Source organism: Trichosurus vulpecula, chromosome 3 (assembly GCF_011100635.1).
Source record: "Trichosurus vulpecula isolate mTriVul1 chromosome 3, mTriVul1.pri, whole genome shotgun sequence".
Lineage (NCBI taxonomy): Eukaryota > Metazoa > Chordata > Mammalia > Diprotodontia > Phalangeridae > Trichosurus > Trichosurus vulpecula.
The window spans coordinates 125,033,935-125,059,429 of record NC_050575.1 but is presented as its reverse complement, the minus strand read 5'-3'; the positions used below and the strand labels follow the sequence as shown (position 1 = coordinate 125,059,429).

The window sequence follows — 25,495 nt, the reverse complement described above, 5'->3', positions numbered from 1 at the left end:
GTCTAATATTCTATGTTCTTTGTGTCAGCATCCAATGTTCTAGAGCTCTAAAATTTTATTTTCTAACACTATATGCTGAACTCCTCTCCAGTTTTTAGCATTCTGTGTTCTAAGGTTGACCGGCTCTGACATCTGCTCTAACATCACACTAGTCTTTGGTTCTAGGGCATAGGGGAATGGGGTCCTCATATTTTTACTCTCTAGTTTTTGTCATAGCCAAAAACAGGGACCATTAGATGAGGCAGCTTCCCATACAGTACAATTTGAAGAGTATTTTGTGTGTTTCCTCCTTTCACCCATTCAAAAGGATGTCCCTCCACTTTCATGCTGCTGAATCAGCTGATATTATCTTAATGCCCTCCTCTGAGTTAATGCTTTGAAGGTCTCCTTTCAAAATATAAATGATGCATGATATCTTAAGACACTATTGACCTGATATGGGGACGGGGGCCTGAGGGACGGGGGGGAGGAAGGCCCTAGCCTGGTAAAGTAGAAAGGGGGCTGAATTTGGAGTCAGAAGATTGAGGGTGAATCCCAACTGTGACACTGGCTATATTAACATGAGCAGATAACTTGGCCCCTTTGAGTCAGCCTGTTTTCTTTCCTGTAAAATAGGACTAATAATATGCTATTGCCTACCTTATTACTACCATTTCCCAGGATTGTTATGAGGAAAGTGCTTTTTAAACTTCAAAGTGCTATATAAATGTGTGCTACTACTATTAATGGAAAGAATGTTGTCTTGGGAGTTGGTCCTAGCTCGCCAATTTGGCCCTGCTCTAGCCATTCACTGTGTGCTCCAAGGCAAATCCTCTTTCTGGTGGCTTAGTTTCCTCTTCTGCAAAATTAGGTATAGTGTAGGTCTTTTTTTTTGGGGGGGGGGGGTGATGTCTTTTGATTCATGAGTAAATTGGATTTAAGTAAGGCAGAGTTGCACGAAGTTGTCAGCCCTACTCTCTCCTCCAGAGTCATCAAATCCAGTGGCAGGACACAATCAAGACTGCAGTAGATGATGTTGACATTTTCGATGTCTAACCAAGCTCTAAGGGCTCCACAATGCCTGCTTCAGCTGCCTTCATGGCCATTGGAATAAACTGTTCTCATCTGCCCATTCCACCAAGGGAAGTCTTCACATGTTTGGGGTAGACACCCCCCTAACTCACCAATGGGTTTGAGACCCCTTGGTTACCCTTGACTTGATTTAGCCTGTCTGCTGCAATGGCTTACCGGGGTGTGGCCACTGCACATGCCACAGCTTATTGGAGCCACAGGTCAGAGCTGGGTGGAACAGGTGGACACCAAAGGTGGAAAGCAGTCCTGAAAAGGGCTCAGCAGCCATCACACCAAAGGCACTAGTCTTCCCTGAACACATGAGGTGTAATGGAAAGAGTGGTAGCCATGAAATCAGAAAACTTGGGTTTGAGGCCTAACTCTTCCATTTATCTCAATGGAACCTTGCACAAATCCTTTCCCATGTCTGAGTCTGAATGTCCTCCTCCATAAAATGAGAAGGTAGGACTAGATTATCTCTAGGGTTCCTCCAGTTCTAGGGGTATATGATTCAAATGCCTTGGAAAAATTACTCTCATTAGTAAATTTATCAGATTAACTGCAGATATTTCACCACACCCTGAAGGCCTGGGATTCCACAGAGGTAAGTTTGGGAGCTTTTGACATAATGGGAAGAGCCCTGGACTATGAGTTAGGAGACCTGAGCTCCAGTTCTGGCCCTTACTAGCTGTTTGATAAGACATTTATCCAAGATTATACACATAGTGAGAAATCTAATGAAAAAGAATTTTATTCCATGTGACCCATAGTGCCAGATAAAATGTTCTAGGGTTCCTCTTGTTTGCATTCTTAATGGATTAGGATCCACAAAGCTCAATAAAACTATTACCCAAAGGAATAATTTGCATAATTTAAATCTTCTTTGTCATTTGCTCATTTTCATATCATAAAACTAGCATTTCCATTAAAATGCTATTAAGAACATTTCCTTTCTGTATTTGTGACAATTTCGATTGAAATCTGATCCCTGGTATTACCCCCTACATTGATGACAGTTTTGTTTTTTTGCTTTCTCATTTCTGTTGATGGCATCTTTTCTCTATGAGTGCATTTTCCTCATTTGTGTAAAAGCTTTGGATTAATAGCCTGTGGGTGATATCTGTAAAGATTGAAGGTGCCTTTCATCCTAAGATTATTCATCAGGATTCAGAAAAGATTGGCGCTTGTTGCCATTTTAGAGGTAAGACTGCCCTGACACATTGCTAATATTTGGGGAAGCCCAGGCCTCAATTTACGTCACATATCCTCAGTCTTGTTTGGGACTTCAAAGGTCATCTAATCCAAAACCTGTCTGCAGTTTGAATCTCCTTTACAACATGCTAGTTAGACAAATGGTCACCTAGTTTCCACTTGAAGACTCCTAAGAACTCATTTTCTTTAAAGATAGCCTTTTCAAATATTGAACAGCTCTGTTAGAAAGTTTCTCCTTGTATTAACCCATGGCAGAGGTGATGTAACATAGTAGATAGAGCATTAGCCTTATCTGAGTTTGTCCTGCCTCAGTCCCTTCCATATGTGACCATGGAAGTCACCTATCCTTCCAGTTTCCATATCCCCATCTTTAAAATGAGAATAACAATATTGGCATAATCCATTTCATGGGGCAAAGTTATAGGAAGAAATAGATAAGAGTCACAAGAGGAATAGGGTTGTGGTTTTGACCGCATAAGGGGATATTCACATTGAAGATCAAAGATCCATTTGAGTACCTACATCAGAGGGTTATTAGGAGCAAAGTATCTGGCAAACCTCAAAGAGCTATGTAAAAGAATTTTTAAAGTACAAAGGAATTTGAGCAGCCATCTCGTTCAATCTCTGCCTGAAAAGGAGTATGTATAACATAGTCAACAAATGTTTATCCAGCCTCTGCATAAAGGCTTCCAATTTGGGGTAATGGACTACATCTATAAGCAGCCCATTCCAGTTTTAGATGGCTCTAATTGTTAGGAAGTTTTTCCTTAAATTTGGCTTAAATTTGCCTGTTTATAACTTCTACCCATTACTCCCATTTCTGCTTTCTGAGGCTAAACATAACAGATTGTGGGTTTTTTTTCACATGACAGTCCTTCAAATATTTGAATACAACTGTCATGTACCCCACTGAGTCCTCTCTTTACCAGGCTGAAGACAGCCAGGTCTTTGGAATCATCCTCATATGAAATGTTCACAGGACTCTTAATCATTCTGGTTGTCCTCCTGTGGTTGCTTTCCAGATAATCAATACACTTCCTAAACTGTGGTACTCAGAACTGTGAAGACAATATTCTAGAGCAAGATCATCCATTGCTTTCTTATTCTTGGAATAAGAGCTTTTTTATTTTTATTTTTTCCTTCTGAATGCCGCCCAATGTTGTATTACTGTTTTTTAAACTGCCACATCAAACTGCTGACTACAGTCCACTAAAACTCAAAGATTTTTTTCAAAGAAACTTGTCTAACCATGCTTATCTAATCCCCTATTTGTAAAGCTGATTTTTAAAGTCCAAGTTTAAGTTTATATTTATTCTGATACCTTCTTATTAGATTCATCCCAATGATCTAGTCTCTCAACACCTTTTTGGATCCTGACTCTCTGACATCCACTGTGTTAGCTATCCCTCCCAGCTTGGTGCTTTTGATGACTATGACATCTTTGTTTTTATTCAAATCACTTTTTTAAAAATGACTTAATAGCACAGGACCAACCGCAGATCTTTGGGGCACTTCACTGTAGATCTTTTGCAAATTTGGAATTGAATTATACTGACTCTTCTTGGAGTGCTGCCATTCAGCCAGTCCTGAATCCATCTAACTATCATCTAGTAGACATCTCTCCATCTTCTCTAGCAGAATAGTATAATAATTTCAAATTTTTTGCTAAAATCTATCTCTACGGCATTCTAGTATAGTACATGTTTATTAACCTTGTCAAAAAAGGAAACAAGAAGAAGAATTTTAAAAAAATGAAAGAAGGAGTAAATCAGCAAAACTGATCAACATATTAAAAAAAATTTGATCTTATATGAAATGGTCCACAATCACAGACCCCTCTACAAAAGAGCAGAAGGCAGATGGAGGTGTCTTTTCATTTCTTCTTCCTTGGGCAAAGCTTGTTCTTTATAATTCTTCAATGTTAATTTTTTATGGTTTTGTGCACATATTTGAAATATTGTAAGGCCCCCATCTCCCATTACAGAATATACCTTTTCCCCAACAAGAGTAATTTTTAGTGGGACTTCTTTCTCCATTGAGTCAAGATTTCCCCTTTTCCCCCATATTTCATCCCTTACCAGTTTGCCACCTTATCAATCCTCTTGTAGCTTTTCTTGCTGAGACTACGGGAGATATATATCCTTCATTGTTCTACCTTTCAGCTCTCTTCTACCCTTTTATATGCCATCCCCTTCTCTAATTTAGTCACTGGAAGTACATTGATTCATGTTTGGGGATGGGTTGTAGGATTTAGTCTGATGTTTCAGGCCTGCTCCTCCATTCTAACTTCTCACTTTCTTTAAATTCTACTGTCATCTTTATCTCCTTATATACTTTCAGAAAGAAATGCTTTGATAGCTCCTCTGCTGTTGTTGCTTAAATCTAATAGGCAACTCTCTTTTTTTTCTCTTAAAAGTATCTAGAGGTGGGGTAATTTAATTGCTTTTTCTTCATTAGTTGTTGTATCTATTTACTTTGTTTTTCTGTTGTTCAGGGTATTTACATGTCAAATAATCTACTCATCTTTTTTTAAAGTAATGTTTCAAATGTGTTTCTTTTATTAAATATCCATCTTTATTAATTGATTATTAGGCTGAAAGGTGTAGGGTGTGTCATTTTGAGTTGTGTTTTGAGTTCCTTTGCTTTTTAGAAAGTACATTCCATTCCCTTCTGTGGTTTCTGGTGAGTGCAGAATAGTCTTGTGTTATTTGAATTTCATTTCTTTTATATTTGAAATTTTTATTTACTTAATTTATTTATTATGTTGGAATATTTCCCCTGGTCAATTGCAGAATTTGTTGTTGGTCACTAGTTGTTAAATTTAAACACCATGTGTCTTGGAGTTTGAAGCATAATCACCGAGAAGTAATGAGCTGAGATTTTTGCTGGTCAGGGGAACGTGGCATTGGTATTCTGGGCAGAATTTCTGCTGTCTTGGAGTTCCCTAACCTAAGGATGGCCCCAGGCAGCCAGAAATCTACTTGTCTCTCTCTTCCACCCTCAATATCTCCCTCTCTACCTACTGTGCCTGGGCAAAGCCTCTATCTGATGTTTGTTGCAACAGGATAGTGTGGGAAGTACATGGGTATGTGGTGTGCAGTAGCAAGACAATCCTTGAGTGGGTCACAAAGCATAAACCAGTGGGGTTGGTTTTTGTGCTGTACTGGATCGTGGAAGTCCATGGAGGGAAGGTACTGAGTGAGTGCATTAGGTTTTAGGATTTACCACTATTAATTCATTAAGCTGTTACCTCATTGGGTTTCTTGCTTTTTTGTCCTATGGAAACAGATGTGACTGCTCTATCTTTTAGGTTTTTTTTTTTCTTCCTTGGGTAGGGGGGGCTGTTGATTTTGTTTTTTCTGAGAATTAGTGGGGAGTGGGAAAAATGTCTACTATCGTGGTCATTTGACTTGGAACCCATGCTGCTTTTTAAATCACAGCTTCCCTTTCTGGATAGTCATCATTCCACTTCCCCTTTAATGATCCATTCTAAAAGTCTCCCAAGAATTGAAGTCAAGCTTTAGCCTTTGTATTCCTCCTTTTTTTTTTGGAAATCAAGACAATCTTGTGGTAATACTCCTATTTTCCATGATTTTTCAAATACTGCTGACAGTGGGTCACCAATCACATCTGCCTATTCTTTCAAGTACCTGAGTATGTAGTTCATCTGGGTCAGGTGACTTAAATTTTTAAAGAGAAACTCCTTCCTCTCTTACTATCTCCTTACTTATCTTGGATATCAACTTTCTTCTTAGCCATTTTTGTTCAGTCATTTCCAGTACAAAGGTCATTTTACTTGACAGAAAAATTGGAAGCAAGATAGGAATAGAGCAGCTTAGCCATCTGTTATCTATCAGTTATCTTCATCCTGTCCACCCAAAGCAATAATCCTTTCCTTTATTTGATCTCCTTTTTCTTCCAATATAGTTTTAAAAGAATCTTTTTGTGGTCCTTACTTTTCCTTTCCAGTTTTGGCTCATTCTAAACTTTAGAACTCTTGAAACTGTTTTTACAGGACTATGCCACATTTTATTCATGTCATTTGTCTTTACTTCCTTCTCTCTTTTTTTAAAATTTAAGTGGGTTGATGATTTATTTGTGTAACCACATTAACCTCTTCATTAAACTCCCATTTTTGTCCCTCACTGGAATTGTTTACCCTTTGTGTCCTCAAGTTTTCACTTTTAAGAGTTTACCATCCTGAGTTAAGAGGTGGGGGCGGAGCCAAGATGGCAACTGGAAAGCAGGGACTAGCATGAGCTCCCCACCAAGTCCCTCCAAAAACCTATAAAAAATGGCTCTGAACCAATTCTAGAACTGAAGAACCCACAAAATAGCAGAGGGAAGCAGGGATCCAGCCCAGGACAGCCTGGATGTTCTCAGGGTAAGGTCTATCCCACACAGAGCTGGGAGCGGAGCTGAGCAGAGCCCAGCTTGGACCAATCAGAGCAGGAGCCGGGCGGAGTGGGCCCTAGTGACCTGAATCAGTGAGCTGCAGCAGTTACCAGACTTCTCAACCCACAAACACCAAAGACAACAGAGAAGGTTAGTGGGAAAAGCTGCAGGAGTGGAAGGAGTTCGCGGTTCGGCTACCACCCCGGTGGCAGCAGAGGTGGGGCAGCTACAGAACTACAACTGCAGTTGCTTCCAGCCCCAGGCCCACCTGGTGGGAGGAATCAAGTGGCAGATGAGAGCAGGAGTGAAGAGCCTACTGAAGATCTAAGTCCAGTCCAGGTTGGGGGTTCTTGGGGAAGGAGGAGTGCTGGTGTGGCAGAGCAGGCACATCCCCCCAAGCTTGGAACATAGTTCTCTTAACTCTACAAGCAGTCATAGTCCACTGAAAAACTCAAAGGTCAAGTTAGTTGACTGGGAACATGGCCAGGCAGCGAAAACACACCCAGATTCAGTCTCAGACTTTGGAATCTTGCTTTGGTGACAAAGAAGACTAAAACATACAGCCATAAGTCAACAAAGTCAAAGAGCCTACAACAAAAGCCTCCAAGAAAAACATGAACTGGTCTCAGGTCATGGGAGAGCTCAAAAAGGATTTGGAAAAGCAAGTTAGAGAAGAAGAGGAAAAATTGGGAAGAGAAATGAGAAGGATGCAAGAAAACCATGAAAAACAAGTCAATGACTTGCTAAAGGAGACCCAAAAAAATACTGAAAAATATACTGAAGAAAACAACACCTTAAAAAATAGATTAGATCAAATGGCAAAAGAGCTCTAAAAAGCCAATGAGAAGAAGAATGCCTTGAAAGGCAGAATTACCCGAATGGGAAAGGAGGTCCAAAAGACCACTGAAGAAAATACTACCTTAAAAATTAGATTGGAGCATGTGGAAGCTAGTGACTTGATGAGAAATCAAGATATTATAAAACAGAACCAAAGGAATGAAAAAATGGAAGACAATTTGAAATATCTCATTGGAAAAACCACTGACCTGGAAAATAGATGTAGGAGAGAGAATTTAAAAATTATTGGACTACCTGAAAGCCATGATCAAAAAAAGAGCCTAGATATCATCTTTCAAGAAATTATCAAGGAGAACTGCCCTGATATTCTAGAGCCACAGGGCAAAATAGAAATTGAAAGAATTCACAGATCGCCTCCTCAAATAGATCCCAAAAAGAAATCTCCTAGGAATATTGTCGCCAAATTCCAGAACTCCCAGATCAAGGAGAAAATACTGCAAGCAGCCAGAAAGAAACAATTTGAGTATTGTGGAAACACAATCAGAATAATCCAAGATCTAGCAGCTTCTACATTAAGAGATTGAAGGGCTTGGAATATGATATTCTGGAGGTCAATGGAGCTAGGGTTAAAACCAAGAATCACCTACCCAGCAAAACTGAGTATCATGCTCCAAGGCAAAATATGGATTTTCAATAAAATAGAGGACTTTCAAGCTTTCTCAGTGAAAAGACCAGAACTGAATAGAAAATTTGACTTTCAAACACAAGAATCAAGAGAAGCATGAACAGGTAATCAAGAAAAAGAAAAAGAAAAAGAAATTGCAAGGGACTTACTAAAGTTGAACTGTTTTGTTTACATCCCTACATGGAAAGATGATGTGTATGATTTGTGAGACCTCTGTATTAGGAGCTGAAGGGAATATGCATATATTTATATATGTTTATGTATATATATGTATATGTGAGTGTGTATGTATGTATATATGTATGTGTATATATATATACATATATATATATTTAGAGAGAGAGAGAGAGAGAGAGAGAGAGAGAGAGAGAGAGAGGCGTGGGGGTCACAGGGTGAGTTGAAGTTGAAGGGAAGATGTCTAAAAGAAATAAAATCAAATTAAGGGATGAGAGAGGAATATGTTGAGAGAGGGAGATAGGGAGAGATAGAATGGGGTAAATTATCTCGCATAAAAGTGGCAAGAAAAAGCAGTTCTGTAGGAAGAGAAGAGAAGTCAGGTGAGGGGGAATGAGTGAATCTTGCTCTCATCAGATTTGACCTGAGGAGGGAATACCATGCATACTCAATTGGGTATCTTACCCTACAGGAAAAAAGGAGGAAAAAGATAAAAAAGGGGGGGGATGATAGAAGGGAGGGCAGATGGGGGGGGGGTAATCAAAAACAAACACTTTTGAAAGGGGACAGGGTCAAGGAAGAAAATTCAATAAAAGGGGATAGGTTAGGAAGGAGCAAAATATAGTTAGTCTTTCACAACATGACTATTGTGGAAGGGTTATACATGATGACATGCATGTGGCCTTTGTTGAATTGCTTGACTCCTTAGGGAGGATGGGTGGGAAGGGAAGAGGGGAGAGAATTTGGAACTCAAAGTTTTAAAAACAGATGTTCAAAAACAAAACAAAAAAGTTTTTGCATGCAACTAGAAAATAAGATACACAGGCAATGGGGTGTAGAAATTTATCTTGCCCTACAAGAAAGGAAGGGAAAAGGGGGTGGGAGGGGAGTGGGGTGACAGAAGGGAGGGCTGATTGGGGAACAGGGCAACCAGAATATATGCCATCTTGGAGTGGGGGGGAGGGTAGATATGGGGAGAAAATTTGTAATTCAAACTCTTGTGAAAATCAATGCTGAAAATTAAATATATTAAATTTAAAAAAAGAGTTTACCATCCCTCCTAGGTTGACTTCCATTGTAGCATTTTAGCCCATGGGATTTTATCTCTTCATCCTTTAAACCTTTTGAAATCTGCTTTCTCAAAATCTTGGGTTCATGTCAGACTATGCTACTATTTCCTGTGTCACAAACTGTAAGAGGTAGTAGTCACACCACCCCCTCATCTTGGAGTTCCCTTCATTTCCACTTCATGAACTAATTCCTCTTCACTATTAGGGAGAATCAATTCTAGAAGACTTTTTGAAGTATAAAATTATCATTAAGGCAAATCAAGAAGGTATTAGGTGTTCTTCCTTTGTCAAAGAGAGCACCACAAGCAGCTGTCTGGATAATTAAAGTCCCCTGTCACTACTATACCATGCTTCTGTGCCAGACTTGTGATCTGTTTTCCAAACTCCTAACCTGATTCCTCCTTCTGTCTAGGTCATTTGTAGTATATGCTGATGACAAAACCGTTTCTTTTCTTCCTCCACTGACCTTCATCCAAGTGCTCTCAGCTATGCTTCCCATCTGCTTCTTGGGTTTCCTCACAAAATATACCCTCTTAATACATGGTGCTACCCCATCCACATGCACACTTTTAATTCTCCTATTCTTTTTGAATAAGTATACCTATCCAGACCATATTCCAGGCAGGAATTTCATCTCTTCTCTATGGCTCCTATCTCATAGGCATACAAAGGCAGTTTTCACCCCTTCCTTCCCTCTATCTTTCATGTCCTTTTCATTAAATTTATAAGGCCAACAAAATGCATTTTTACCAGCCTTTGTTAGTTGCATACCATCCATGGCTAGGAGGAGTCTGTCATTTCTCTACTTTAACCTAGAAGTCCAAGTTCCATTTTCAAACATTATTTTCCCAAATCAATCTTTCTTTTTTCTTCTTTCTCTCCTTCCTTTTTCTTTTTTTCTTTTTCCTTTCTTCCTGCTTTCTTTCTTCCCTTCTTTCTTTCTTTCTCTCCTTTTCTCTTTCTCTCTCTGTCTCTCTTTCTTGCATTCTGTGCCTTCAATGGACAGCAGTGAGGAGAAAATAGCCTGTGATACCATGATCTTTAGTATCTTGCTCAAAACACGGTGATTTTAGGCAATACTTTTTTTAAAGTATTTTTTTCAATTAACAAAAATCTATCTTCTCTCTCTTCTACCTTCCCTAATCCCCATTTAAAAAGAGAGAAATAACTTTTAGATAGATAGATAACATTAAAAGTTATTTTTAAACATAAATACATAAAAACTTTTACAATAAATCTGAATAGTTAAAACAATTTTCTATATTGGTTTGGCAATACTTTTTTTTTATTTTTTTTATTTTTTTTTTTAGTTTACCACACACAATTCTACATAATTTTGAGTTCCAGATTTTCTCCCCTCCCTCCCCCCTCCCTCCCCAAGATGGCATGGAATCTCATATAACTACCATGTATAACTTCGCATTGAATTAATTTATACACTAGTCAAGTTGTGGAGAAGAATTATGACCAATGGAATGAATCATGAGAAAGAAGAGACAACCAAAAAAAAAAACCCAAAAACAAAAACAAAAGAGACGAAAAAAGGCGAGCATGTAGTGTGCCTCAATCTGCATTCAAACTTCACAGTTCTTTCTCTGGATGAAGATAGCATTCTCCATCGTGAGTCCCCTTGTGTTGTCCTTGCACCTTGCGTTGCTGAGAAGAGCGAAGTCTGTCAGGGTTGGGCCTCATGGAATCCATATATCTGTGGTTGTGTACAATGTTCTCCTGGCTCTGCTCCGCTCACTCAGCATTATGTCGTGTAGGTTTTTCCAGGTTGTTAGGAAGTCCGTGTCATCCTCATTTCTTATGGCACAATAGTATTCCATTACCTTCATATACCACAGCTTGTTCAGCCATTCCCCAATTGATGGGCATCCCTTTGGTTTGGTTTGGCAATACTTTTAAAGGTTCCTTTTGATAGTATTATCTGTGCCCATGTGAATCACCAGAGGTGGGTAGTAAGTCATCTGTTTTGGCAAATTTGTCATCTGTCTTAGAAACATGTCCCAGAAAGACAACAGACCTTTCTGTTGCTGTTATCAGATTTATAAACAGGTACCTCAGTATCCCTGATTAGGGATTCATTAGCTACCAGTATTCTTCTCTTCTTTCTCTAGATCTTTTTGGGTGGTCTAAGGTCCTTCTTTATCATTCCTTGAAAGTCAAGCATCAGTTCTCTCTTCAGAACACATGTAGCTCTTTGTTCTTCATGAAGACTCTCAAATTTGCTTTTTTAGACCAAGTGTACAATTGTCTTTTTCTTTCCATTCCTCCTTTGTGTGACATTCTTCTGCCTTCTCCCTCTCCCTCTAAGTCTTGATTTGTTTTGTTTTTATATTATAAACTTTTACAGATTGCCTATGAGGTTTCATATAACAAATTAAAACAGGTAAAATCAACAATATATTGACCTCTATGTTTTACTTATTTTGTTTTAATTAACAGAAATCTGTTTTTTTTCCCCTCTTACCTCCCACTTCACTGAAAAGTAAAGAAAAGCAAAGCAAAGAAAGGTAAATCCGTTATAACAAATATGCACCATCAAGCAAAACAAATTCCTTCATTGGCTGTGTTAAAAAAAAAATATGTCTCATTCTATGCCCTGAATCCATTACTTCTTTGTCAAGAGATGGCTGACATTTTTTAACCATCACTCCTTTGGAATCATGGATAGTCATTGTTTTTATCATAGTTCATACAGCTTTTGAAGTTTTCTGTCTTTGCAATATTGCATTATATAAATTGTTCTCCTGGTTCTGCTTATTTCATTCTTTATCAGTTTATAAAAGTTTTCAAAATTCATGTTTATATAATGTTGGTATTATAGAGTATACATTATTTTTCTGCTCTGCTTATTTTACTCTGCATCAGTTGATATGTCTTTCCACATCTCTTTGAAATCATCTGTTTCCTCATTTTTTACAGCACAACAGTATACCTTCATATTCACATTATTATGGTCGTTCCATTGTTTCAGTCGTGTCCAACTCTTCATGACTCCATTTGGTGTTTTCTTGGCAAAGATACTGGAGTAGTTTGCTATTTTCTACTCCAGCTCATTTTACAGATGAGGAAACTGAAGGAAACAGGGTTGAGTGACTTGCCCAGGGTGACACAGCTATTAAGTATCTGAGCTGGATTTGAACTCAGGTCTTCCTGACTCCAGGTCCAGTGCTCTATTCACTGTGCCTTCTAGCTGCCCTTCATATTCATATACCACAACTTCTTCAGCTGTTCCTCACTTGACAGGCCTCCCTTTAAGTTTCCAGTTTGTTGCCATTATTAAAAGAGCTACAATACCTATCTATCTAAAACCTTTTCCTATTTTTTAAAAAATCTTTTAGGGGTATAGAACTAGCAGTGGTGTAGCTGAATTAAAGGGTATGCACTGTTTTGTGCATAAATTATCTTTTGGATATAATTCCAAGGTGCTTTCCAGAGTTGTCATATCCATTCACAAGTCTACCAATAGTATAGAAATATGCCTACTTTCCTATAGTCCTTCCAACATTTATTGCTTTTTTTTGTTATCACTATCAATCTAATGGGTGTCTTCTACTTTCTAATCTCTTCACAAAGGTCAAGTTTATCCCTTCTGCCACTTTAGATCCTCTGCTACTTCAAAGCTCTCATCTCTCTATCTCTTTTTTAAAAGGATACTTAATTGATAGGGAGGGCAGGGACTATTTTATTTTTGACTTCGTATCCCCAGCACCGAGCACAGTACTTGGCACATGTAGGTACTTAATAAATGTTTGTAGATGATTAATTGTCCTTGATAATCTGGAGTGTGAAAAAGGTATTCCTGGCCCCCTTCTCCTTTACTAAGAGATAAAACTAGCCTACACTTGGAACGTAGAGAAACAGTCTCTTGGCTGTGACAAAAATATATATACTCTGTATATCATTGCAAAATTCTTCCTGGTTATCATATTGATTGATATTCTTAGCCTTATTGGTTGAACTGCTTGTGGAATTTTATTCGTTGCTTCCTAAGCAACACCTTAAGAGCACTACAGCTTTTGATTACTTGACAGTCGCACCCAGTTTTTTTCCCCAGTCAACAGTTTTAGGGCCGCATTCTACTTCTTTCCCTTTCTCTCACTGACCTCTTATTCGCCCGTTAATTTGGGCGAATTGGTTTTACTTGCCTTTTCTCACTATCCTTGCCATCTGTTTTTGCCTTGAGTGCTTCTCTTCAGATTTTTACTCCTCAATCCTTTTGTTGTCAGATTGAGTCTTCCTTCAATTTATCCTCAAATTCTCTCAACTTCCTCCTCCCCTAAATCCAATCTCTGGCCTTCTTTATGCATTCAGCTGCCTCCAAATTGCCTTTACAAAGTCTTCTTTCTTGTTCAGCTTAAAACCTCTATTCTCCGACTCTTCCCACATTCTTCTCCCACCTTAGCCATAAAATCAATAAGAGTTTCTCTTTACTTGTGGTTTCTTTCAGTAAGCTCCTCAAGGCCAAGATTGTTTGATTTTTGTCTTTTGATCCCTAGCACCTAACAAAGGTTCTTGCTGTCACTGAAAACGCTCGAGACAAGACTTAAATGGCCGGCTATCAAGAAGAAATTCTCCAAGGTTCTATGTTGCTAAAATTCCTTGGTTAATAGACTCACTGGTGGGGCAGCTAGGTGGTGCAGCGAGTAGAGCACCAGCCCTGGAGTCAGGAGGACCTGAGTTCAAATCCGGCCTCAGACACTTGACACACTTACTAGCTGTGTAACCTTGGGCAAGTCACTTAACCTCAATTGCCCTGCTTTCCCCACTCCAAAAAAAAAAAAAAAAAGCAAAAAAAAAAGGACTCACTAGTTTCAATGTCATAGCAATCAGAAGAGAAATGCAGAGAGAGAAACCCAACTGTGCTATTCATAGACTATTTCCTTAAAATGACCTATCTGTAAGAAAAACCAATGAATTATTCATTGGTATGCTGAGTTTTGATGAAGGCCCAACCAATTAGAGTTTATGATATCCTCTGTCATCTGAGGACATATTTCCCGATTATTTGTCCCCCTACTCTTCTGACTGAAGTCCTCCTTCTATGCCTTCCCCAGATTTAATGCTTGGTTACTTTAGCAATAGTCTTAAAGTTTCTGAAGACGGTAATATTGGTAGCTTTGAGTACAAAAGATAACAATTTACATTTTGTTTGCCTTTTTTGTATGTGCATGGGGAGAAGACTTGTGTCTGTCAATTATAGTATGATTAATCTCAGCTGAAAAGATTTGGGCACAAAATCAAATGGGCCAAAGATGCTATTCCCTCTTCACAGGGAACTCTGGAGTGCTATGAGCCCCATTATCGCTGAAAAACAAACCTAAACTATCTCATAATTTTGTTATCTTGGACTGTGTGGAATTAATAGAATATTAGATATGATCCTGAGGGAGTCGGTTGACTCTCTTAGCCTCAGTTTTCTTATCTGTAAAAGGGAAATAAAAGTAGCACCTACTTCACAGGGTTGTCGTGAGGATCAAATGTAAAATGCTTTCCAACCTTTAAAGCGCTTTATAAATGCTACCAACTACTAGTGGAGCTGAGAGAGATCCAGCTAGAGACCATATAATTCAACCTTCTTATTTTACAGAGAAGGATACTGAGATCTAGAGCAACAAAGTGATTTCTCAAAGGTCATACAGTAAGTTAGTGGCAGAGCCCAGTCTCTTGACTCCCAGCCCTTCTCTTTCTACTCATCAGGACTTAATTATTTCAGCAGTATGCAACTAAAATATTGTATGGATACTTTTTTCCTTTAAAATGAAAAAGTCATGCCAAAGGTAGGTGATTTATACGGTTTCTTTGTGAACTCAAAGTAAAAACAAAATATTAAAAACAGAAAATCGATTGTGGTTCCGGGTAACATTTCTTTCTTCTCACATCTTTGATAGAACTTTTATAATAGCTTCTCCCCCAGTACGTTTGTGTCTGCTTCAGTTGTACAATTGTTATAGTCCTAATAATTGGAGTTGTGATCAAATGAAGGTTAGATTGAAAATATTATATTTGACATCAGGAGGCCTGGATTCAAATACTGATCAGACTGTTAGCTAGTTGTGTGATCTTCCTTTAGAGACCTTAGTTTACTCGTCTTTAAAAGGAAGAGAGTGAACTAGATACTTTCTAAGGTTATATGTAGCCCCGACTTTCCTTATTCTGTATTGTAACTTTCTATGGTCTAAGATCCTTTCTAGCCCTAACATTTTATGTGTTAAGATCACTCTAATGTTTTGTGCTCTTAGATTTCTTCCAGCCCTAGTACTTATTCTCTCATCTATTGTCTGGTAAATTCAGTAAAGGAAGTTCTGTTTGTTTGTTTTTGATGTACTTCAGATCTGAACAATGTAATAAAATATCAGGAATGAGAGAAGAATCCAGAGAGGGAACAGATGAACCACAGCGAGCAGATATTTTTGATGCAGAGGCTTATATGAACAATGAAGCCAGCTTACCCTCGATCTGCCTCAAGCAAGTATTCCCAAAGTATGCAAAGCAGTTCAACTATTTGCGTTTGGTGGACAGGATGGCCAATCTATTTATCCGATTCCTTGGAATAAAGGGGACAACAAGGTTGGGACCAACAGGGTTCCGCACCTTCATAAGGTTGGTAAGGCCAAACTTTACTCTATATTTTCTTAAGCTGTATTTGGAATATCCCTGTCTGTCTCTGCTAAATTGGAGCACTTAAGTGTCGCTCAGTGGAAAGAGTTTTGACATGGAATCAGAGAACCTAGGTTCAAATTCTATCTCTGATGATTATTACTTTTTAGATTTTGAGGCAGTCAATTAAACTTACTGGCCTCAGTTTCTTCACCTATAAAATGGGGGTTTTGCTACATGTCTTCTGAGGGCCCAGCTCTAGATTTGTGACCTTATGACCACCACATTTTCCTAAAGCTAATAACATTAATAAAGCACTTTATATACATTATCTCATGGTCTTTAATTCTTGAAATTCCCTATGAGGTAAGTGACCCAACCAAGTGTTATGATCACCATTTTATAAATGAAGTAATCAGGGCTCAAGGAGTTGAAATGATTTGGTCTGGGCTACACATTTAATAAGAGGTGGAGCCAGCACATGAATTCAGGGCTTCTCTCTCCTAGGCCATGAATTGTTCTACTCTGATTCTCCAAGTAAATCATTTGTGTACACAAACATACACATATATGTGTATATACATGTATACATGTGTATTGATGTGTGTGGAGGTATGTGTATATATCTATTTATATTTCCCCTGAAAGGAAGGTAAACAGAGGAAAGATAGAAGATTGAATAGGTTTGCTCAACTTTAAATACAGATCACAGCCTCAATGAGAAACAACATGGTGTGGGAGATAGAGAGCTGGCTTTAGAGCCAAAGAAGAGCTGAGCTCTAGTCCCACCACTAACAAACACTAGCTGTGCGACCCTGAGCAAGTCAGATAACTTCTCTGTCTTCTGGGCCATTCTCTAAGACTAGAAATTACAGAAAAGGTAACAACCTTCATTGGTAGGGGGAGTTTTCTCACCTGAGGTTCTCTATTACGGTGAAATAACAGGTCCAGGCCCTATCTCCATGCCTATAAGAATAATTATGGTATTTATATAGTTTTTTTTGGTTTACAATACATCCATCATCTCCATCAATCCTCACAGTTTACCACCTTTGTGACCTTTCCGGGTAGTTGTTTTCTTATCCATCAAATGAATGGGTTGCATTAATCTCTTCTAGCTTTAAAAATATATTTGTGTATGCATGCATGCACATATATATTTATGCTTCAATATTTAATGTATCTATGATTTCAGTTCAATTGGGCAAACGTTAATCAAATACCTATGATGCGCCAAAGACACACAGACAAGAAACAAAGTTTATATTCTACTTTTGGGATACTATTAGGACACATATAGGTATTGTGTAATGATAATTAGAACTCTATTACCTGGAATGATTTGAGGAAGCCTTCTCAGAGGAGGTGGCACCTGAGCAAGGGCAAATATCAAAAGAGTCTGGGATGCTGAGATGAGGAGGGAGTGCATTCTCGGCATGGGAAATAGACATGTAGGTGTAGGACGGAGTGTCAGGCTGGAGAAGCAGCTAGTAGTTCTCATTGACTGGAATGTAGAGTTCATCAAGGAAGCAGTATGCTATAAGGCTAGAAAAGGGAAGACAGGACCAGTTTGTAGGAGCCTCAAAGGCCAGACTGAGGAGTTTGGATTTTATCCTCTATGTATTCAGCAAACCACTGAGGGTCTTTGAACAAGAGAATGACATAGTCAGACCTGTGCCTGAGGAAAATTACTTTTGACAGCTGTGCAGAGGATGGACTGCAAGAAGGAAGCAGGGAGACCAGTCAAGTGATAGGTGATGAGGGTCAGAGTCAGGGTGGTAGAGGTGTGACTGGAGAGGAAGGGATGGTTGCAAGACATGTTGTGAAGATAGAATTGGTAAGATATGATAAATGATTGACTATAAGCAGTGGGAGATAAACAGAAGTCAAAGATGATTTTAAAACTATAAGCTGGGTGATTGGAGGATGATGGTACCCTCTACAGAAGAAAAGATGGGTTTAAAGACAAAAATTCAGTTCCATATTGAACATTAAGTATAGAGTTTGAGGTATCCACAAATATTTGCATTGCTGTGATTTTTTTCCTGTACCAATGAAAATTGCAACCTACTCCATTAGCTATAAATGGTCTTTATGAGTTGCTTTAATTAAAAAAATAATCATGATATGGTCAAACTTCTGGTCATAATTCTCTCTGAGCTTAACTTGGGTGTCTTAGATGACATACACATAATCTATCATTGGAAAGGTCCTCAAAGCCTTTTCTGCTTAGGAGAACCTACCTGAAGTTATATTCCCCTGACATATAGCCTTCAACAACCCAGAGTCCCCTCCAAACCCAGAAGAGACATCAGGGTTATTAGCAGAGGGTGTGTGTATATAATATGCATGATAAAAGCTAAATGTAGCAGCAATCCTAATTATTTTTTAATTCCCTATAACAAAAATATAGCAGGCTAGATAGAGTGCTAGGCTTGGAGTCCAGAAAGACTGAGTTGAAATTCTGACACTGACTAGTCGTATGAACATGGGCTTCTTATTAGGTTAACCTCTTAGAGTTTCAATTGATCTGTAAAATGGGTATAATAATATCTATACTACCTTTCCTTATAGTTTTATTACAAGGCTCAAAATAGATACTATATGTAAAGAGCTTTCCAAAACATAAAATTCTATAAATTTCTATAGTAACTATAATTATTATCCTATAACAATATTATTTCTATAATATAATTATTGTTCAATAATTATTGTTGTTACAGTTTTTATAAGACATGCATGTATGCATATATATATTTATGAGTGAGTAAAGAAGTTAGAGCCAGAAGGGACCTTAGAAAGTTAAAACACAGATTATTCAGAGTGAAAGGGATCTTAGATCACAGGATATTAGACATGAAGGGGGCTTTAGAACAAAGAATGTTATAACTGGAGAGGGAAGCATGGTGTAATGAAGAGAACATTGGATTTAGAACTGAAGGTCCTGGATGTGAATCCTCACTCTGCTACTATTTATTACCTGTGTGAACATGGCCAAGTGACTTCACTACTCTTCATTACAAAATTAAAAACTTTGAACACGTTATCTCCTAGTTTTAAATTGCTGATATTGTAACAAAGTTAATATGTTAAAGCTGGGATAAAGGAAACCATATTTGAGAATTATTACGACATGGTCTTGTTCAGCAGGGCATAAGGAGATGGCCTCAGACAGGGGATTAGAGTGAAAAATGTCCCAGTGAAAGGTGACAGAGTCAAAAAAAACTAATGTGATATTAGGCTGCGAGAATTAAAGGATGCCAGCCAGGCATTGTATGGGAGGAAAAGAAGATGGGCTGGCCACGTGGCAAGAGCAGGCAGTGTCAGGTGGCCATCCAGGGTGCTTCACTGGCATCATTGTGCTGTCAGGAGAAAAGAAAGAAGGCCTCCCAGCAAGGTGGATGGGTCCCCTGTGCTGAACTTGGGAAGAAGATGAATGAGACTCATGCAGGAGGGCCTGGCATGGATAGGCTGGAATCTGCATCTTTGGAGGAAACTTCTGAATTGATAAGATCCCATATCCATGTGCATATTTGAATATATTGGGCAGCATTCATAGATCCAGGAAAGTTATAGTCCTACTATTCTCTGCCCTGGTCAGACTACAAGCATTTATTGAGCATTTGCTAAATAGCAGAGACTGCATGTGGCTCTGGGAATACAAATACAAATACAAATAAGCAAGGTGTCTCTGCCCTCAAAGACCTCGCTTTCTAATGAGGAAAAGCAGAGACAGAACTGAAAAGGGAGGGGAGAGGCATCAAGAAAATGCAAAAACCAACCTATCAGAGCCTAGGGACCCAGAGGCAGAGTTCAAGTTCCTGGTAGGGAGTAGGCAGAGGTAATCTGAGTGATGATAGCATGGCCTGGAGTAGTGGAGTATTATTTTCAGTGCCATATTTTAGAAATCCCATTTTAGGAAAGAAATTGAGAAACCAGAAGAAAGACAGAGGAAAGTTATGAGGATAGGGTACTAGAAACCTTGTGGTGAGTATTAATTGAGGGGATTGGACATATTCTGGAGAAGAGGAGATTGACTTTGTCATTCCTTTACTCAGAAACCTTCAGTGACTTCCCTATTGCTTTTACGATAAAACACAAATCCTCAGCCTGGCACTTCTCACAATCAGCTCCCAATAATCTTTTCAGTTTTATTTCAGACTATTCCTTTTCATGGATCTATATTCTAGCCAAACTGGGCTGCTAGCTGTTCCCTGACCTTATCTCTCTCCCCCTTGCCTCATCATGTTTACACAGTCCTTTCTCCATGTCTGGAATCCACTCAATCCTTATATCTACTTCATAGAATCATTGTCTTTCCTGAAGGCTCAGCTCAGGTGACATCTCCTCCACTTATTTTCCCTGATTTGTTCTCAAGATCCTCAAGTTATCCTGTATTATGCTTATGTGAGGACATGTCATCACTAACACCACTCTCCCACCACCCCAGCTCCAAGCCCTGAAAACTCCGTGAGGACAAGTCTGTTGTATTTTTGTCATACTATTCTCAGTGCCTAGTATAGTGCTAGGCATTTGGATATAAAAGAGCCTTATTAAATATTTATTGTATAGTCCTTCACATCATATACTTGAAGGACTATTATGTGGAAAATATTCTGCTTGACCCCAGAAGGCAAAACTAGGACCAATAGATGGAAACTGCAGAGAGGCATATTTAGGTTCCATGTCATGAATAACTTATTAATTATCATAGCTATCCAGATTGGAATATTCTGCCTTTAAAGGTAGTGAATTCCTTATCACCGGAGGCTAACGAGCAGAAGCTGGATGATCATTTTCTCAGGGATATTGCATTTAGGCTTTTTGCTCAGATACTACTTGGATTAACTATGACCTCTTAGGTCTCCTCCAACTGAGGATCTGCAATTTTAGAGAAATGTGAACCAGCCTGGATCTAGTTTTGAAGATGTAGTTTCAAATGTGTGCATATATAGTATGCTTTCTGATTTTTCATTCCTTTGTTCTCTATAATTAAAGCCATTTGCATGAAAAACTGATTTTTGTTCCTCAAGAATCTATTAGTTCCTGCAGTCATCATTCCAGTCTGTGGCCACGCATTTGTTAGTGGAAATGATCATGAAGTGGAGAATTAAGAATGATGTCTTCAGGTGGGGAATAGATGGCATCAGCAGAAGGAAGGACTCAGAAAAAGAACATTTCTTCCCCCTACAAATGTCTTTAGTAATTAAAAATCTGGGAAGAAAAAAAATGCAGAAGAAAATTTGTGACTGTTAAAAAATTTTCTTTTCAAATTGCACCAAGAGATCTCAACAGCTCTTTAATATAAAAAAATCCTTTCTGTGCTATTTGGAGAATTTAATAACAAGTAGTTGTTCTTGCTATATTTTTTTCTTCTTGCTTTATATTCTTTTTCATTATAAATTTAATATTTATCCAGATATTTAGATTCTAACTGAATACTGTTCCTTGAAAGTGACAAAAGATATGTAACTGGTGAGCTAGAGAAAATCACAGAATCACGGAAATAAACAATGACCTCAAGGGTCACCTAGTCTAACGCCTATCAATAGCACAATACATGGATAATCCCTACCTACAGATAATAATAGTTTACAATGTCTATGGTGCTTTACTGTTTATAAAGCCAGATCTTCCCAACAGCCAATGGAGTGTAGGTAATACAAGTATCATCACTATTTTACAGAGGAGGAAACTGATGAGCAAACTGACATGCTGTGAGTTGCTTGTGTTCACATATATATTGAGGGAACCTGAAGTGCCATGAGTTGCCCATGGTCATGTAGTTATTAAGTACTGGAGCCAAGATGCAGAATCACAGAATGTTAGAGCTGGAAAAGGGACCTGAAGAGATCATCTGGTCTCACCTCATGTTAGAGGTGAGGAAATGGAGATCAATAGAGGTGAAGCAAGTTATCACACAATAATTGGCAAACCTGGCAACTGGACCCAGGTTTCCTCCTTCCCAACTCAAGGCTCTTGCCATTCCACCATGCTGCCTCAGATTAGTGAAAGGTAAACCCAATTTACTTCTGTACCACCTTTCTGACAACTGCTCAAGTACAGACAGAGCAAAAAAGATAAACATTCTAATTTAATTTATTTTCCATGTCCATCTCTTGTAATGTGTTGCATAGCTCAGCAACTTTACTAGTGAATTATGCTAATGTCAGTCTGGCCATATTATATTTTTCTTTTCTACCAATAAAATGAGAAATAATGAAGTGTCTCTCTCTTGTCTAGACTTAGTTCCATAAGGCATATTTTCATTTCTGTCTCTCAGTAGGTATATGAGAGCTAAACATGCTGTCATTTATCAAGCACCCCTCTTAAAAACTGCTAGGGTGAATAAAATTGGTTTGGTTTTCTTTTTTCAGATCCAGAAATCTGTTGTAGACATCTTCTTTTGAGGGAAAATGCATTTTCGTTCTTTTCTTTCTATTAAGATTATTGATTTGGGGGCAATCTGTGCAATCCATGGTTGTTGTTGATGTTATTTAGTAGTATCAGTTGTGTTTGACTCTTCATGACCCCATGAACCCTACAATCCATGGAGTTTTCTTGGCAAAGATACTGGAGTGATTGCCATTTCCTCCTCTGGTAGATCAAGACAAACAGAAGTTAAGTGACTTGCCCAGGGTCACATAGCTAGTAAGTGTCTGGGGTTGGATTTGACTTCAGGCCTCCCTGACTTCAGGCCTAGTGCTCTATCCACTGAGTCACCTAGCTGCCTCCAGTTCATTGTAATAGCAGCTTTTTGCCTTTCTCAACCCCCAGACCTTGCAAAGGACTACTACACCCATTTACCTACCCTGTCTGTACCATTCATTGCCTTCACAAAGCGATTCTAGTAGTCATTGAAATACTTATTTACCTCTATAAACCAATGGCACCTTCACATTTTATTAAATTTATCATTTGGTATAATTTCCTTCCCTCCAGCTTTGCCAATTGGTCTTAGGTAGAATTTTGAATCATAAAATGTTAAAGCTGGAAGGGACCTTTAAAACAAAGGACTTTAAAACACAGAACATTAAAGCTAGGAGAGACTTTAGAGCATAGAATGTCAGTTTAGGAAAGGACCTCAAAAGGTCAACTAATCCAAGTTGTTCATTTTACAAGTGTAAAAACTGCAGCCTAGAAGGGAGCAGTGATTTGCACAACTTTACATATGAAGCAGCCATTACTAGTTCTTTGGCTTTCTTACTCCAGTGCTTTTTCTGATATGCCAAGTAATCAGTTAACAAGTATTTATTAAGTACCAGCTTTGTTCTAGGCACTAGAGATAAAAAAAGACAAATAAGAAACAGTCCCTGTCTTCAAAGAGCTTCTACTTTATCAGGGGAGGTAGGGACTTATCTTATGGATACAAAATAAACGCAAAGTAATGTGGTGGGGAGGAAGTGGCAGCTAGTCTCAAGGAGAGGATAAGACTTGAGCTGAGCTTCGAAGATAGTAAAGATGAGAAGAGCATAGAGCATAGGCATGGAGACATAATCCCTTTAACAAGGCAAAGAGATGAGAAACAGACTGTTGTATGTGAGGAACAGAAAAAAAAAATTTGGCTGAAAAAAAACTGAATGATTAGGCTAGAAAGTTAGGTTGGCACCATCTTGTGAATGGCTTTAATTGCTGAACAGAGAAATTTGTATATGATCCTAAAGGAGCCATTGGAGTTGATTAAATAGGTAAATGCCATGGTCAGATCTGTGCTTTAGGAAAGCCATTTTGGCAGCTGTATGGAGGATGGATTAGAGAGGAGAGAAAGTTGAGGCAGGAAGAACATTTGGAAGACTTAAAATAATCCAGGTAAGAGGTTATGAGAGAGCCTGAGCTAGGTGGGCGGCCATGTAGTGAAGAGAAGGCATGGATACAAGACATGTCAAGGAGATGGAATCAATAAGATATTGCAACTGTTTGGATATGTGGGGTGAAGGAGAGTGTGGAATTGAAGATGACTCTGAGATGGCAAACTTGGATTTCAGGAAAGATGGCGGTTCCCTCAACAGAAAAAGAAAAGTTTAGAGTTAGGGTGCATCTGAGGGGAAAGATAATGAGTTCTGTTCTGGTTATGTGGAGTTTGAGAGGCTTATAGGATAACCATTTGGAAATGTCCAACATTTCCAAACAATCTCTCTTGCAAACAGCAATACCTACATCCAGATCAACATTAAAATGTTCTGCCAAGAGTAGTGTCTTTTAAAGCCAGATGGCAATGTCTACTAGCATGCAGGAGAAGTTCAGAAACAGGAAAGCTTTTAATAAACTTCCATGTGATTCCTACATTCGACTTATCATAATTCAGTGCTATACTGAATATAGTTCCCTTGCCAGCATGTTCTCTGCATGAATTGCTTCCCAAGTTAGAAATCTATATGGATCCCAAAGCTTTCTTTATAGCGCAACAGAAGAACTTCAACTTCAACAAACATTTATGAAGTCCCTACTATGTGCAGAACTTGGCACTGGGGGAGATGTAAAAATTAAGTAAGACATGATCCCTTCCTTCCTAGAACTCACATGCAGGACAAGTGTAACACGTACATAAATAACTGCAATAATAATTCACATTTCTATAGTGTTTTAAAACTGTTTCTTCTCGGTAGTACTCTGAAGTAGATGTAGTACAAAGCTGATTATCCTGATTTTACTTATGGGAAGACTGAGGCTCAAAATAATGAGGTCACACAAGTAGTGAGTATCTGAGCTAAGATGATCAATGTACTAGAGAGGTACTTGGTAAACCAAGTACTTTATATGGTCAGAGGAGGGAAAGATTATTCCTACTTGAGAATATTGAGGAAGGCTTCCTGGAAGAGGTTACATTTTAATTTTACCTTAGAGAATGTGTGGAATATTAGTAAGCCTACTTGTGGTAAGAGAGAGCATGCCAAGCACAGGAAACAGCCTGAGTAAAAAGCTTAGAATTGGGACAAAGTTGGGCAGCATGGGAGGACTATCCAGTTTGGTTAAATTATAGCATATAAATAAGGGAATAATATAAGATAAGGTTAGAAAGACAGGCTAGTGACAAATTATGGCATTGGCAGCCATGATCAGAAACGACACAATTGCTGACCTGATTTCATATCATGACCCATGATTTAACCCAGAAGTGACTTCTATATATTTTTTTCTAATATGGTTAATTATTTGCTATTGGGTTGACTACTCTGGTTGATTAAGTATTCTACTTATTAGAGAGATGCCATATATACTATATATGTATCATCAGTTTTCAAGAGATTTGAATATCACAGAAAGTACTAATTAAGCTTAGAACTTCAGGTAACCTAGAAATCTAGGACTGCTGTCTCATTTTATAGATGAGAAGACTGAGGCTCAGAGAGGTAAAGCAACTCAGGATTTGAAACCCAAGTCCTCTGACTTCAAATTCAGGGTTCTTACCACTTACTTACTAAGCTGCCTCCCTTAATATAGGCATCTTCTCTCAACCTGCCCTTATGTTGTTGTTTAGTCATTTTTCAGTCATGTCTGACTCTTT

At 38.5% G+C, this 25,495-nt stretch overlaps 1 protein-coding gene across 2 annotated transcripts in view; it reads left to right on the top strand.

Moving 5' to 3' along the window:
- TTLL11 (tubulin tyrosine ligase like 11) overlaps positions 1–25,495 on the top strand; it is a 255,439-nt gene that overhangs the window by 176,929 nt on the left and 53,015 nt on the right. For both annotated transcript variants that reach the window (XM_036750193.1, XM_036750194.1), the window contains one exon: positions 15,724–15,993. In XM_036750193.1, coding sequence (XP_036606088.1) covers positions 15,724–15,993 — 270 coding nt within the window. The remainder of the gene's footprint in view (positions 1–15,723; positions 15,994–25,495) is intronic.